Below are 12,233 nucleotides of genomic sequence, written 5' to 3'. Positions count from 1 at the left end.
TATGCACAACTATTTTGTAAAAATGTACACTAATGAAATAAGTTCATCGACACATTAAAAGCCACTGTATGTTTCGGACAATGAAAGCAATTAGATCTTGAGCTTCATGGCTGGCTGGCTCTTGTACAGTAATTGTATCCAGTTTCATAGCAAACTTGGATATGGTAGAACTATGCCTCCTTAGGTTTAGAAATCTAAATGTTATTACTTGTTAGCAAGTTTTCATTCCCATGGTGGAGCCATGCTCTTATTTGTGGGTGTCTCTCCACAGGGTATAGCCTGCTGTTCCCAGATTGAAGGCATTTGCAAAGGAAAAGAAGAAATTGTGATTAGGTAGAAACATGCTCACATTTTTATGCATGGTTTAGCCTATAACCTTGGTTTTATTCCTTTTCTTCTTCTTCTATTTTTTTCCTGCACACCTGGCCAAGTTTCTATATGCTTCTAGAGCTCTTTGTAGTCTTCACAAAACCATGATCCAAACGTGACACGCACCATGGTTATTGCTTCTCACACCGATGTTACGGGTGGATGGGTCAGACCATGTGTCCTTTTATAATTGGACATTTAGGACACTGCTCTGGCTGGAGGTGGAATGCAACAAAGCTGAAATATTTTAACAGTGACCTTTCATTTTCTAATAAAGATAAAATTTCAAAAATCTAAAACAACTGACACAAGAAAAAAGGTTAAAGAATATCTTTTCTCCCTAAAGGATCACCTTAGCTATCTCAACAGCAAATGAAGACATTGACTTTGCTTTTGTTCATTTGTCTACTTATTAATTGTGGGTTTCCCAATGGCATGGTAAACTCCACAGGACAGGGACTGTGTCTGATTTTTTACTGCATATTTCACTATTGCTTAGCACAGTGCCTTGGTTGTATTTTGTAATTTCTAAATAGGTATTTAAAATAATGAATAAGTAGCGTATCAAATGTTACTGTTCTCACTATTGGTAAAATCTAGTTATATGTAGGGTCTAGCATTACTGAAAAATTTAACATCTTTATAACCTTCTCCTTAATTTCACAGGAAATGCATGTATCTTTACTTTTTAGGGGAAGGAAACATTTATCATGTACACTATGCATCAGGCAGCCAGGTACTGTGCTGATTTCAGTGCTTTGCAGAAATTCATATTAAAATATTATCTCCCTTTTTTCCCCTTTGCTTGTTTGTTTTATTTCTCAAATTCCCCATATGAGTGAAGTCATATGTATTTATCTTTCTCTGACTTATTTTGCTTAGCGTAATACTCTCTAGCTCCATCCACGTCATTGTAAATGGCAAGAAAAAAATGAAAAGAGGGAGGCAAACCATGAAACAGACTCTTACTTAAGGTAAGAGTCTGCAAACTGATGGTTACCGAAGGGGAGGTGGGGGGGGGTGGGTGAAACAGATGAAGGGAATTGAGGAGTGCACTTGTGATGAGCACGGGGTGTTTCATGGGAGTGCTGAGTCACTATATTGTGCACCTGAAACTAATATTACGCTGTATGCTCGTTAACGGGAATTTAAATGAAAACTTTTACAAAGTGAAATTAGGGATGCCTGGGTGGCCCAGCCGTTAAGTGTCCGGCTTCGGCTCAGGCCGTGATCCCACGGTTCGTGGGTTCAAGCCCTGCATCAGGCTCTGTGCTGAGGGCTCAGAGCCTGGAGCCTGTCTTCAGATTTTGTATCTCCCTCTTTCTCTGACCCTCCCCTGTTTGCACTCTCAAAAATAAATTAAAAAATTTAAAAAAGAAGTAAAATTAAAAAAATATTTCAAAAAACATTATATCAACATCCTACAATCAAATTTCTAACACATAAACAATCTATTCCTATCTCTATCATTGACCATGTCCCTTTGAGAATGCTCTTAACTTTTTTCCTGAGAATTCTCTTAACCTTTAGGCACAAAACTAAAAATTAAATTCTATTAAGTAAGAATTTAATGTTACTAGTATAGTTAGCTCCTCTCTTATGGGGAACCATTATGGGGCAAAGTTTCTACCTTGGAACTTTCCAGATACTAGATTTACCTCTTTCAACACTATTTTTTTTTAATTTCAACTATTTTTAATGAAAACACTTTGAAGCAAACTTTGTGTATCTGTAGAGTCTTAGCCAAAATGTCTGATACATTAATCTATCTTCTTTAATAACACAGATAAAGAGAGTGGTTGAGACGGTAGAGTAGTTAAGAGCAGAGGTTCTAGAACTAGACTGCATCGGTATAAATCCTGGCACTACTGCTTAACAGCTGTGTGATCTTAGATCCGTTAATGTCCCTGGGTCTCCGTTTTCTTCTCTGTGAAATGAGGATAATCCTAATATCCACCTTTTAGGGCTCTTCACAGGATTCAATGATGATTATATGCAAAGTACTTAGAACACAGATGCAAGGCAAATGGTAAGAGCATAATAAATACTAGCTAAAAAAGTTTTACTTTATTAAGGTACTGAGCTCTTAGTTTGGGCCATTTATTTCTACAATATCATATGGTCCCAGTGTTTTTGAGCTTCTATATGAATTTTATTTCTTTACAAATTTCGTTTTCTGTATAAATTTTTATTTGTTTTCTTGTTTCTCGCCTCAATATTATTTCATTGATGCCTCTAAAGTGCCCCGTCTTCCAATTTGATGTTTCATCCTACTGTGGGTTGAGAAATCAAAACATGGTCATGGTTAGAAATTTGTAAGAAGAGGAGGGGGACCTGGGTGGCTCAATCAGCTAAGCAACTGACTTCGGCTCAGGTCATGATCTCGTGGTTCATGGGTCCGAGCCCAGCACTGGGCTGTGTGCTGACAGCTCAGAGCCTGGAGCTGCTTCAGATTCTGCGTCTCCCTCTCTCTCCACCCCTCCCCTTCTTGTGTGTGTATATGCACGCGCTCTCTCTCTCACTCTCTCGGAAATAAATAAAAGGAAATCTGTAAGAGGAATCCCCAGTGAGTGCCTCAGGGGTTTCCCCAAGAATATGGTATGGAAGTGTTAACCCAGCCCTCGGGAACATCTATTTCCACTTAGAAGTCTTTCTGGATAACTTATTGTGTTCTCAGCTGTGTTTGGGAAAGTTGGAAGTACCGAATAAGTGACATATGGATTAATGAGGTGCTATGGTTCTAATTCTGTCAAGCATTAGATTAATCAAAAACAAATGAAAGGTTGGTTTTTAATGTTTTGCACTGTTAATTTTCTAAAATTATTAATAAGCTACCAGTGTAATTATTAAGCTTTCAATCCAAACAATGTTTTTAGTGTAATACTTGAATCAATATACAGATCCTAAATTGTAAGTCCCAATTTCTAAAACTTGGGTATTACTAACTGCATTAGTATACAAATCTCAAGCAAAATAAAATGTTTCTGCATGACTGAATCCACAGTTCTGATGTAGAAGTTATTAAAACAATGAAAGGGATTGTAGACAATATGAATTGTCAAAAAGGCTAAATGAAATAAGAATTAATGGATAAGTGCACTAATATCACACTGTATGTTAACTAACTGGAATTTAAATAAAAATTTCAGAAAAAAAAGAATTAATGGATAAGTTAAAAAGAGAAAGGAATTATGGATTATGAACTCTTGCAAAATGCCAAAGTCATAGGGAAACTTGACAGAAAAATAAATTAAAAGATTACAGGCTAATAAAGAGAAATAAGGAATAGTTTCCCAACTTTACTCCCAATCCCTAAGTGAATAATATGCTTCCAATTTAATATTCATTCTAGTAGCATCTCTACCTTTTTCCCCCACTGAAAAGGCACAAGAGAGACTTTGGTAAGATAACCGTGTGCATCAGCGACGATCAAACCGTCTGTTCAAGTGGCCAGGTGCCAGAAGAGGCATAGGGAACCCCCACCCTTGGGATATCTGAGTCTGAGCCAGAAACAGGCAGTTACCAAGACAAAATTTTTATATTCATGTATCTTTAAAATTAATGCGTATTTTGCATCCCACTTTATTACATACCAACGTGTTTTTAATATAAAAGTAATGTTTATAACAGTTGAATTATTTACCTCCTCCCATTCCCAAATCTTCAAGGAAAATTAATGCTCCAGGAAGATTTACATTGTGGTTCTTATGGCTTCTGTTTCCCTTTGAATAATACCAATATGGCCAGAGAGGGGTAGGTGAGAAGCATGAGTAAAAATGGTATAGTAATTACTATAATATTATGAGTCCAAGGATCTTAAATAATCCACAATAAATCAATAATCCAATAATCACAAATGAAAGCTCTAATTCTCATGCAATTCTGTGAAACTAAGAAATCTGAAAGACAGTGAACTGGGCGATCTTAAAATGCCCTCTTAGCTTTTGAGCTACAGTTCTTATAAAAAGATCAATAACAATGTCTTCCTGCTCCAGCATAGAATTAGCGTTTCCCTAGATACATTAGCTTCAGAAGTACTGAGTTACCTACAAGGATCAGCACCACAACCAAACAAATAGTTGTTCTTTGCAAACTAGAGATAACCAATATAGAAAACCCACTGAAGTCAGCTTGGTTCAAAATGACAAAAGGCAAAGACACCAAGACAAAAAGTAACAAAGTGCGGTCAACCCAAATTCCAGGAAGATGACACTCACCCTCATCTTGATAATCAGGCAAAAAAGGAGCATCTGAAGTAAGAGAGGGGCCATGAGTTCCACTATGATTATCATCAGAGCTGTCCTGTCCAAGGAAACTTTCAGCTTGGTCTCCCCCTGACGGACAAAAAAGGACAAAAATCAGGTCATACTCGGGACATCTGTATAAAGGTCTTTGTAGATTTCTTCTGCTACGTACCCCAAACCCCCAAAACATGACATGGCCACTATCCATTAACATATGAGAAAACGAGAAATAAGAACCAACTTACCTGGCTGGGAAATTTTTCACTCAACAACTAACTAAAAGTTAGAAACTGTAACCAGAGAGTGGGGAGAACTCTTGCCACCAGAGAGAAACTTCTCCATCACACTTAAAATGAGAACACAGCTATACAAATATGCATTCATATTTACTTGTCTTCCATTAGTTACAACTTTTACCCTGAATGCCTGTTTCTCTTTATATTTCCAAATGGAATAGAATAAATCAGACAAAGGGTCAACCTATACATGATATAATGTAACAAAGGGTAACCTATACATAATATAATATAACAAAGTGAATATTCTTTCCTTCTTTGAAAATGAAGAGACTTAAAAACAGGGAGAACATAGTCTTTTCTAGATTCTATTCCAATTTAAATCAGTACTTGTTTTGCAATCTCAAGAAAGTTCTCTCTTTATAATACTAGTTTACAGCCTATGCAACCAACCTCTTAGGAATTCTAAAAGCCCTAAGAAGGTAATATTTGTTCTGTAAAATGGCTTTGATGAAAGGTAATGTATATGCAATACTGAATTATGCAATTAAAACAATGCTAATCCCTTTTGGGTGTTTTCAACATACATTGGATTATATTTTGTATAAGTGGCCCATGCTACTATGATCCTTTAAAAGGTTCAGATGGAAGATGTTCGATCATTCAGAAACCGGAAGAAAAGACTCTGTATTGCAAATGGCTTTCCTTAAAATCCCCCAAACAGCGGTACAGTCTGCTGATAAAAGGACACCAACAGCTGCTCAGTTCATTTCACAAACATGAAAAGAGGATTTTCAACTGAATTTAATATTATCTCAAATACTAATTTCCAGAGGAAATCACCAATGCTAATCTCCGTAAACACTGTAGAGTTTTGGTCCTGGATTTCAACGAGGGAGCAGTGAAAGCAAACAACCTACATAGAATCTGTATTGCCTCACTTTAAAGGTTTATTTCCTACAATTAAACTGGAAGGATAGGGAGGATATAAAATGATAAAAAGAGATGGCTGTAGCCTTCTCTTTCCATAAATTAGATGATCATATCGAGACTCCTCTATGGATACTCAGTGGTAGGTAGCTTGTCCATAACTGAGTTGAACACCTGCAGATGCGGGACTTTAGACATAAACTATGAGCTTTATTGTGGAAACAAAAGTTAACCAACGCCGCCGCCGCCGCCGCCGCCGCCGCCGCCGCCGCCGCTGCTTCACACCGTAGCCGCTGGTCAGAGCCAGAAGAAACGCTCTCCTTTTTTAGGGGACAAAGCTTATTATAGTTACACTTAAAGTCTCATTGTGAAATTTCGCTTATAACCAGAAAAGTTTTCAAAAACTGGACTAAAGGTTAAAGGATTCAAATTTTACATCACTGCAAATCCACTGAAATTATATTATCAACACACCCTAATGGACTGCTTTGCAAGTAACCTGAAAGTGAGCTGTGAGGTTAAAGGAATTTTTAAAATTTGAGCCAAACCAAAATCTATTTTTGGAAAAAGACGTAGTCGTTTGAATTGCCAAGCAGTATGTAACATTTGTAGGATATACTGAACATTATTTATCAACTATCATTCTAGATTCAATTTTCTGCTGGTGTCAGATATTTGACAAAACTACCCTTACATATTCTAGCATTCCAGACCTTTTTTTTTTTTAATAAGCAGATCAGGAGGGACTTTGTTTTGTTGTATTTTAATCAATCAATTATTTATTTATTTAATTTTAGAAATAGAGAGTGCCCGAGAGGGGGAGTGGGGTGGGGGTTGGGGGTGGGGAATGAATCTCAAGCAGGCTCCATGCTTAGCGTGGAGCCTGACACTGGACTTGATCTCACAAACCTGGGATCATGATGTGAGCTGAAATCAAGAGTTGGACGCTCAACCGACTGAGCCACCTAGGCCCCCCTGTTTTGTTGTATTTTAAATGAAAATTTTATTTGGGTACAATTTTAGATTTATTGTTAAATATTCCAAAGATAGTACAGAGGGTTCCTGAACACCCTCCACCCATTTTCTCCCAATGTCAACTTCTTACATAACTAGGCTATGTCTGTCAAAACCAAGAAATTAACATTGGTACATTGCTATTAACTAAACTATAGACTTTATTTGGATTTCACCATTTTTTCCACTAATGTTCTTTTTCTGTTCCGGGATCCAATTCAATTGCATTTAGAGTCTCTTTAAAAAAAAAACTCATCCAGGGGCGCCTGGGTGGCTCAAGCAGTTAGGCATCCAACTCTTGATATTTGCTCAGGTCATGATCTCATGATTCACAGGATCGAGTCCACATTGGGCTCGGTGCTGAGCACGGAGCCTGTTTGGGATTCTCCCTCTCCCTCTCTCGCTGCCCCTCCCCCACTCACACTTCCTCTGTTTCTCTCAAAACAAATAAACTTAAAAAAAATCTCATCCAAAATATCTGCCTGGATTTGGCATTTGATATATCAACTTCAGATGGAAAAGTCACTTCCATGTGGTTCCTGTGGTTTCTGGACATAGTTATCCAAGCGGGCTTTTCACAGCCATTCCTGTGCCAAATAGAAGACCATGCCTTTGTAAAATATCAACAGCAAAGGTAAACAACTCAATGCAGCAAAAACAGAGCCTGAGTCATTACTAAAAATGGTTGTAGTGGGGGAAACATTTAAAAATATGTTTTACATCCAAGCGTAATTAGCTCCTGATGATGGAAATGTTGCTAGAAGTGTTTTTTAGTGTCACATCAAGTGGCCCAACTCCCTTAGGCACACACAGAAAAAAAGGCCTATAACAGCATATAAATAGACACTCCCATGTAATTAAAATGATTACAACTACTCAAGATGCATGGGTGAAAAGTTTTATAGGAGAACAGCAATTACTGTGGTCATTTTGGATTTGTTTAAGTTTAGAACATCATTTTTCCTTAAAACATAACCGCAGGTGATCTCTGGATTCATGGGCAGCTCTGAGAATCGCAGTTCCAAGTGGCCACTACCGACGTCCAGTGGGATCAGACATAAATGATCACAAACTACAGTGACAGACACTTCCATTCAGCAGTGCTACAATTAGGGCTTAGAACTCCATCTGCTTAGAGTGGCTTTCTCACAAGCAAGACCCCTTGCCACTAGAGACATACTTTCCCATTGCAACTTGCTCAGAATCAATATATTTCTACACAGATATATATTCTAACACACAATATCTCCATTAATCACATCCACCGCCTCTGGTCCCTTTTCTTCGTATTTCTATACAAGACCTGGGGAAACTATATCAAGTGTTCATCTGCTATTAGCTGGTAATTTGCTGCTCTATCCTAAGTGTCATAAGAACTGGGCGCTGGATACTCTCCTTAGTATTTTCAATGGTCGTTCTCCACTGAGTATTGTGCTGAGGGGCCTATAAGGGGGATGATTTCTCTACTGTTCTTTTCTGAGAGTCAAACTCAATTTCATTCATGCTCCACAGAATGATAAGTTGGGAATTTCTGAGGTTTGGAGCAGAAATATAAAGCAGCTTTGTGTCAGGTGTGAGGTAATTATTTGCTAGGGTTTCTGTGCTATTTGTTTTTATTCCCTGTGTTTTCATTAACAGTTAATGAGTCCCCCCCCCCCCCTTAATTCTGAAACAATAGCTTGGCCACTAGAAGTTGGCTTTTTTTCTGCCATGGATTCAACCAGCTGTTGCTGCTCCATAAACTTTATGGAGAAGTGAATTAAACTGCTAAAAACTTTCATTTCCTAATTCAATTTCAGATAAAACAGGGGGAAAAAATGAACCATGATGATGTTCCCCTTGTAACTATTTCGACTCACAGCAAACCCATCTGATTCTTAACTTACAGGTACTATTTAGGGATAAAAACAGGCCATAATGACAACTTTACCAAAGAACTGAAAACAGACTGAAAGCAGTTTAAGCATAAAAGTAACATGACAATTAACAAATAGATAAAACATATGAGTATATGTTTGCTTATTTGACATGTAAAGGTTCAATGGTTTTTCCATGTTATTATGAAGCCATCATCTTTTGCTTCTAATTAATTGTGAGCTATATTATAAAGGCTTTATTCATGTCTGCAACCCACTGTTCCTATGGTGTGGTTCAAAATTCCTAGGGTTTGCTATTCCTTCACTAAGTATCTCTGGATAAAATAGGGAAATTTAAACTAAGAAAGAATTGTCTACAATTTTTTTGTTGTTTTTATTGTTGCTGTTGGAAGGGAATACACGACTTCTGACTCTATTTAATATTTAAGAACCCATGAGACACACAGCTCCCTCTTTAAACTAATAAATCGGAAAGAAAATGCTATAAATAAAGGTCCTTGATCCAAATCCAGTTAGTTTTCATGCTTCACAGCATTAATATTGCCAGGTTTTCACAGATCAATTTGATGGTAATGCAGTTTCCAAAGCTGAACTAAGGTAAGATTAGAAAAACTGCAGCTTATTATAACCATTCACCTAAGTTATTGAATATAACACCACCTAGAACAGGTAGGGGACATATGTGTCCATATATGTGAAATGTCCCTCACATGTAAATATGTTATGGAGCCCATTTGCAATACCAAAGCTAGAGTTCTGTCAACACCTCTGTTATAAATTGGATAACATTTTGCACATACTCATGCATTAGAAAATGTATGCTGTTTCCCACAGAACATCTTAGAAGCTTCACTGATTTCTAAATATCCATTTGGATTTGCGTGGTTAGTTCTTGTGATTAATCCATGTGTAGTGAAGGTCTCAAATTCTTCTCCATTCTATAGTCTGACGTCCTGCCCATCTCCCCCCACCCCCCACCACGTCTAGCCATAACTCAATGTATAAATATTCTTTTTTCTCCCAAGGCCCTGGCAGTGAGTGTAATAGTACTGAATGTCATTAAGTCTACAGAACAAATGATAGGCCAGGTAAAGAAAGTTTTCATTTATCATTCTTTTAAAAAAGTTGCTCCAACTAGATCTTGAATGTATAAGAAATAAGTTGAGCTTAACGTTAAGTTTTTTAGCTGATGATACTGTTTACTAATTGTATTATTTTCATCATGCTGAGAATAACAGCCTTTTTAAGAATCTTTTAAGGATATTATTGCAGAGAATAGCAGTCTAAATGATAAGAAATGGAATCAAATTGATCAGATGCTTATAGCACAGTCATTACATCACCTGTGAATCCAAAAACCAAAAGGACAGCAGAGCTTAATGATATTTCCAAAATGAACTACATCTGTCAGTGGGGGGTTGGACAGGAAAATGCCCATGGGAACCAACTAAAAAGTTTTTTCCCCCTTCTTCAAAAAAGTGGTCTTTTATGATGCAGTTCTTGATTTTTACCAGTAGGGTGCGCTGCAGCGTGCAGCATCGTCCTATTTCTTAAAAAAAGAAAAAAGAAAAAAAAGGTAGCCACCAAGTGAACCCTCCTGCTCCTAACCCTCCCCCACCAGAAAACGCTGAGATTTTTAACCCTTCTTAGGTTTCACATGAGGCATAATTTCTGGACATTAACAAACTGGAGGGCTGGCAGCAACAAATATAAACCAGATAATTGTATATGTGACAACGCACACTTCATAAAGCAAATTATAGCCTGTCAGCAATCATTCTGGCTTTATAATAACACATTCTATATACTACTGTTATTGTTCAACTGGTACTAAAATGCAGCCTGCTGAGTTAGAATATTTTCAATTGTAATGAGATTTTGACAGAATTCAAAACATGTAAACCTAAGTATTTGGTATATATGGATAAATATACTGTAAAATAAATGCATTTATCATATGTCAACTAGGCAATCATAACCTGGAATTATTGGTTCAGAGTTCTTTTTTCCTTGGACCACTGTATTTTTCAGTGCTTAATTCTTATTATGAAGCTATTCATCTGAATTCTAAACATGCTTTGACTTACAGGAGAAAGTTAGCTATAGCAATAATAAAAATACAACAGCTTACTGAAGTCTTACTGGGTACAGGCTCTAGGTCAAGACTCTTCATGTACTATCTCATTTAATTCCCAAGCTAATCCAGTGGTATATTACTATCTCAAGGCTACAGATAAAGATATTGAGACACAGAGATTAAATAACTTACCCAAAGTCACAGAAGCGACTCATAAGTAGCAGAGCTAGGCTTTGACCCCTCCTCGTCTGATTACTAAGCTCTTGTTCTAGTCCACTGAACTGTACAGTCTCCAAATCTGCATGCTTTGTAAATCATGATCATTACTCAAAGGCAAAGCATACTAAATCATAGTCAATGACTTGGATTTATGGCATATGCTATTAATTAGTGTATTTTTCTTTACTTTGGTAAAGTAAATCTATAATCAAAAGTATCAATTATTATAAATAGTAGTAACACTAGTAACCACACTAGGTATTGAACTAATCAACAAATCCAAATGTGGTCAGTGATTTTGTGAAGAAGTAGCTGGTTCAATTCATGGGTTGAAATTTACTGTAGTCATAGTATTGTTGCAGTGATTTTAATTTTATTTATTTTTCTATTTGAGAGAGAGAGCGCACTAACGCAAGTTAGGGAGAGGGGCAGAGGGAGAGAGAGAGAGAGAGAGAGAGAATCCCAAGCAGGCTCCACACTCAGTGGAGTCCAACCCAGGGCTCAATTCCACAACGCTGGGATCATGACCTGAGCCAAAATCAAGAGTTGGACACTCAACAGACTGAGCCACCTAGGTGTCCCTACAGGGATTTTAAAAATAACACCTTTTGGCATGGATTTCATGCTTACAAAAGATAGTACCTACTTTGTGTTTTTTCATATCAATATATTGAGTTATTTTTCTAGCATCTTCTGTTTGATTTTATTGGATCCTGGGTAATTTTTACCCTGCTTCATAGAAAATGAGCCAACACACTCCAACACCCAAATACAGCTTTGATTTGGCTTAATTAAAGAATGTATTTCCTTTCTGGCACTATCATGTTTTAAGTTTCACAGCAGGAAAATGCCTCACAAATATATAATTACATATGAATGCAGCAATTTTATTACTATTGGTTCATCCTGCTCTCTCCTCCCATCTTTTTTGTTTCCTTCTCCCAAGTAACAAATTGTAGCAGACCTCAGCACCCACTACCAGTCCTGATGCACTGTCAGATCTACTGTACCCCAGTTAGTCTACGGACCTCTCTTCTTCTTGACAGAAACCGTAAGGCCAGTGGACCCCAGGATCTTCTGCTAAAGAAGAACAGAACTACATGATCTATAGGGCTAAGTCCAGATGTAAGAAAAGAGTCCAAAGAGTAAAAATAAAACAACATATAATAAAGAATAGACTATGGGTAAGATTAGCAGGCCTGAAAATGTGAAATGACTTTTTTTAATGTTTATTTATTTTTAAGTGGGGGAGAGGGGCAGGGAGAGG

General features: G+C 37.2%; 1 protein-coding gene across 1 annotated transcript in view; it reads right to left on the bottom strand.

Moving 5' to 3' along the window:
- The window catches only part of SKAP1 (src kinase associated phosphoprotein 1), a 275,716-nt gene that overhangs the window by 195,800 nt on the left and 67,683 nt on the right, over window positions 1-12,233 (bottom strand). The window contains exon 4 of the mRNA XM_029929018.1: window positions 4,587-4,703. Coding sequence (XP_029784878.1) covers window positions 4,587-4,703 — 117 coding nt within the window. The remainder of the gene's footprint in view (window positions 1-4,586; window positions 4,704-12,233) is intronic.

The sequence above is a fragment of the Suricata suricatta genome, chromosome 17, assembly GCF_006229205.1.
Source record: "Suricata suricatta isolate VVHF042 chromosome 17, meerkat_22Aug2017_6uvM2_HiC, whole genome shotgun sequence".
In the NCBI taxonomy this organism is placed as follows: Eukaryota; Metazoa; Chordata; class Mammalia; order Carnivora; family Herpestidae; genus Suricata; species Suricata suricatta.
Note: the sequence above shows the minus strand (reverse complement) of the source record. Positions and strands in the feature narration are given on the sequence as shown.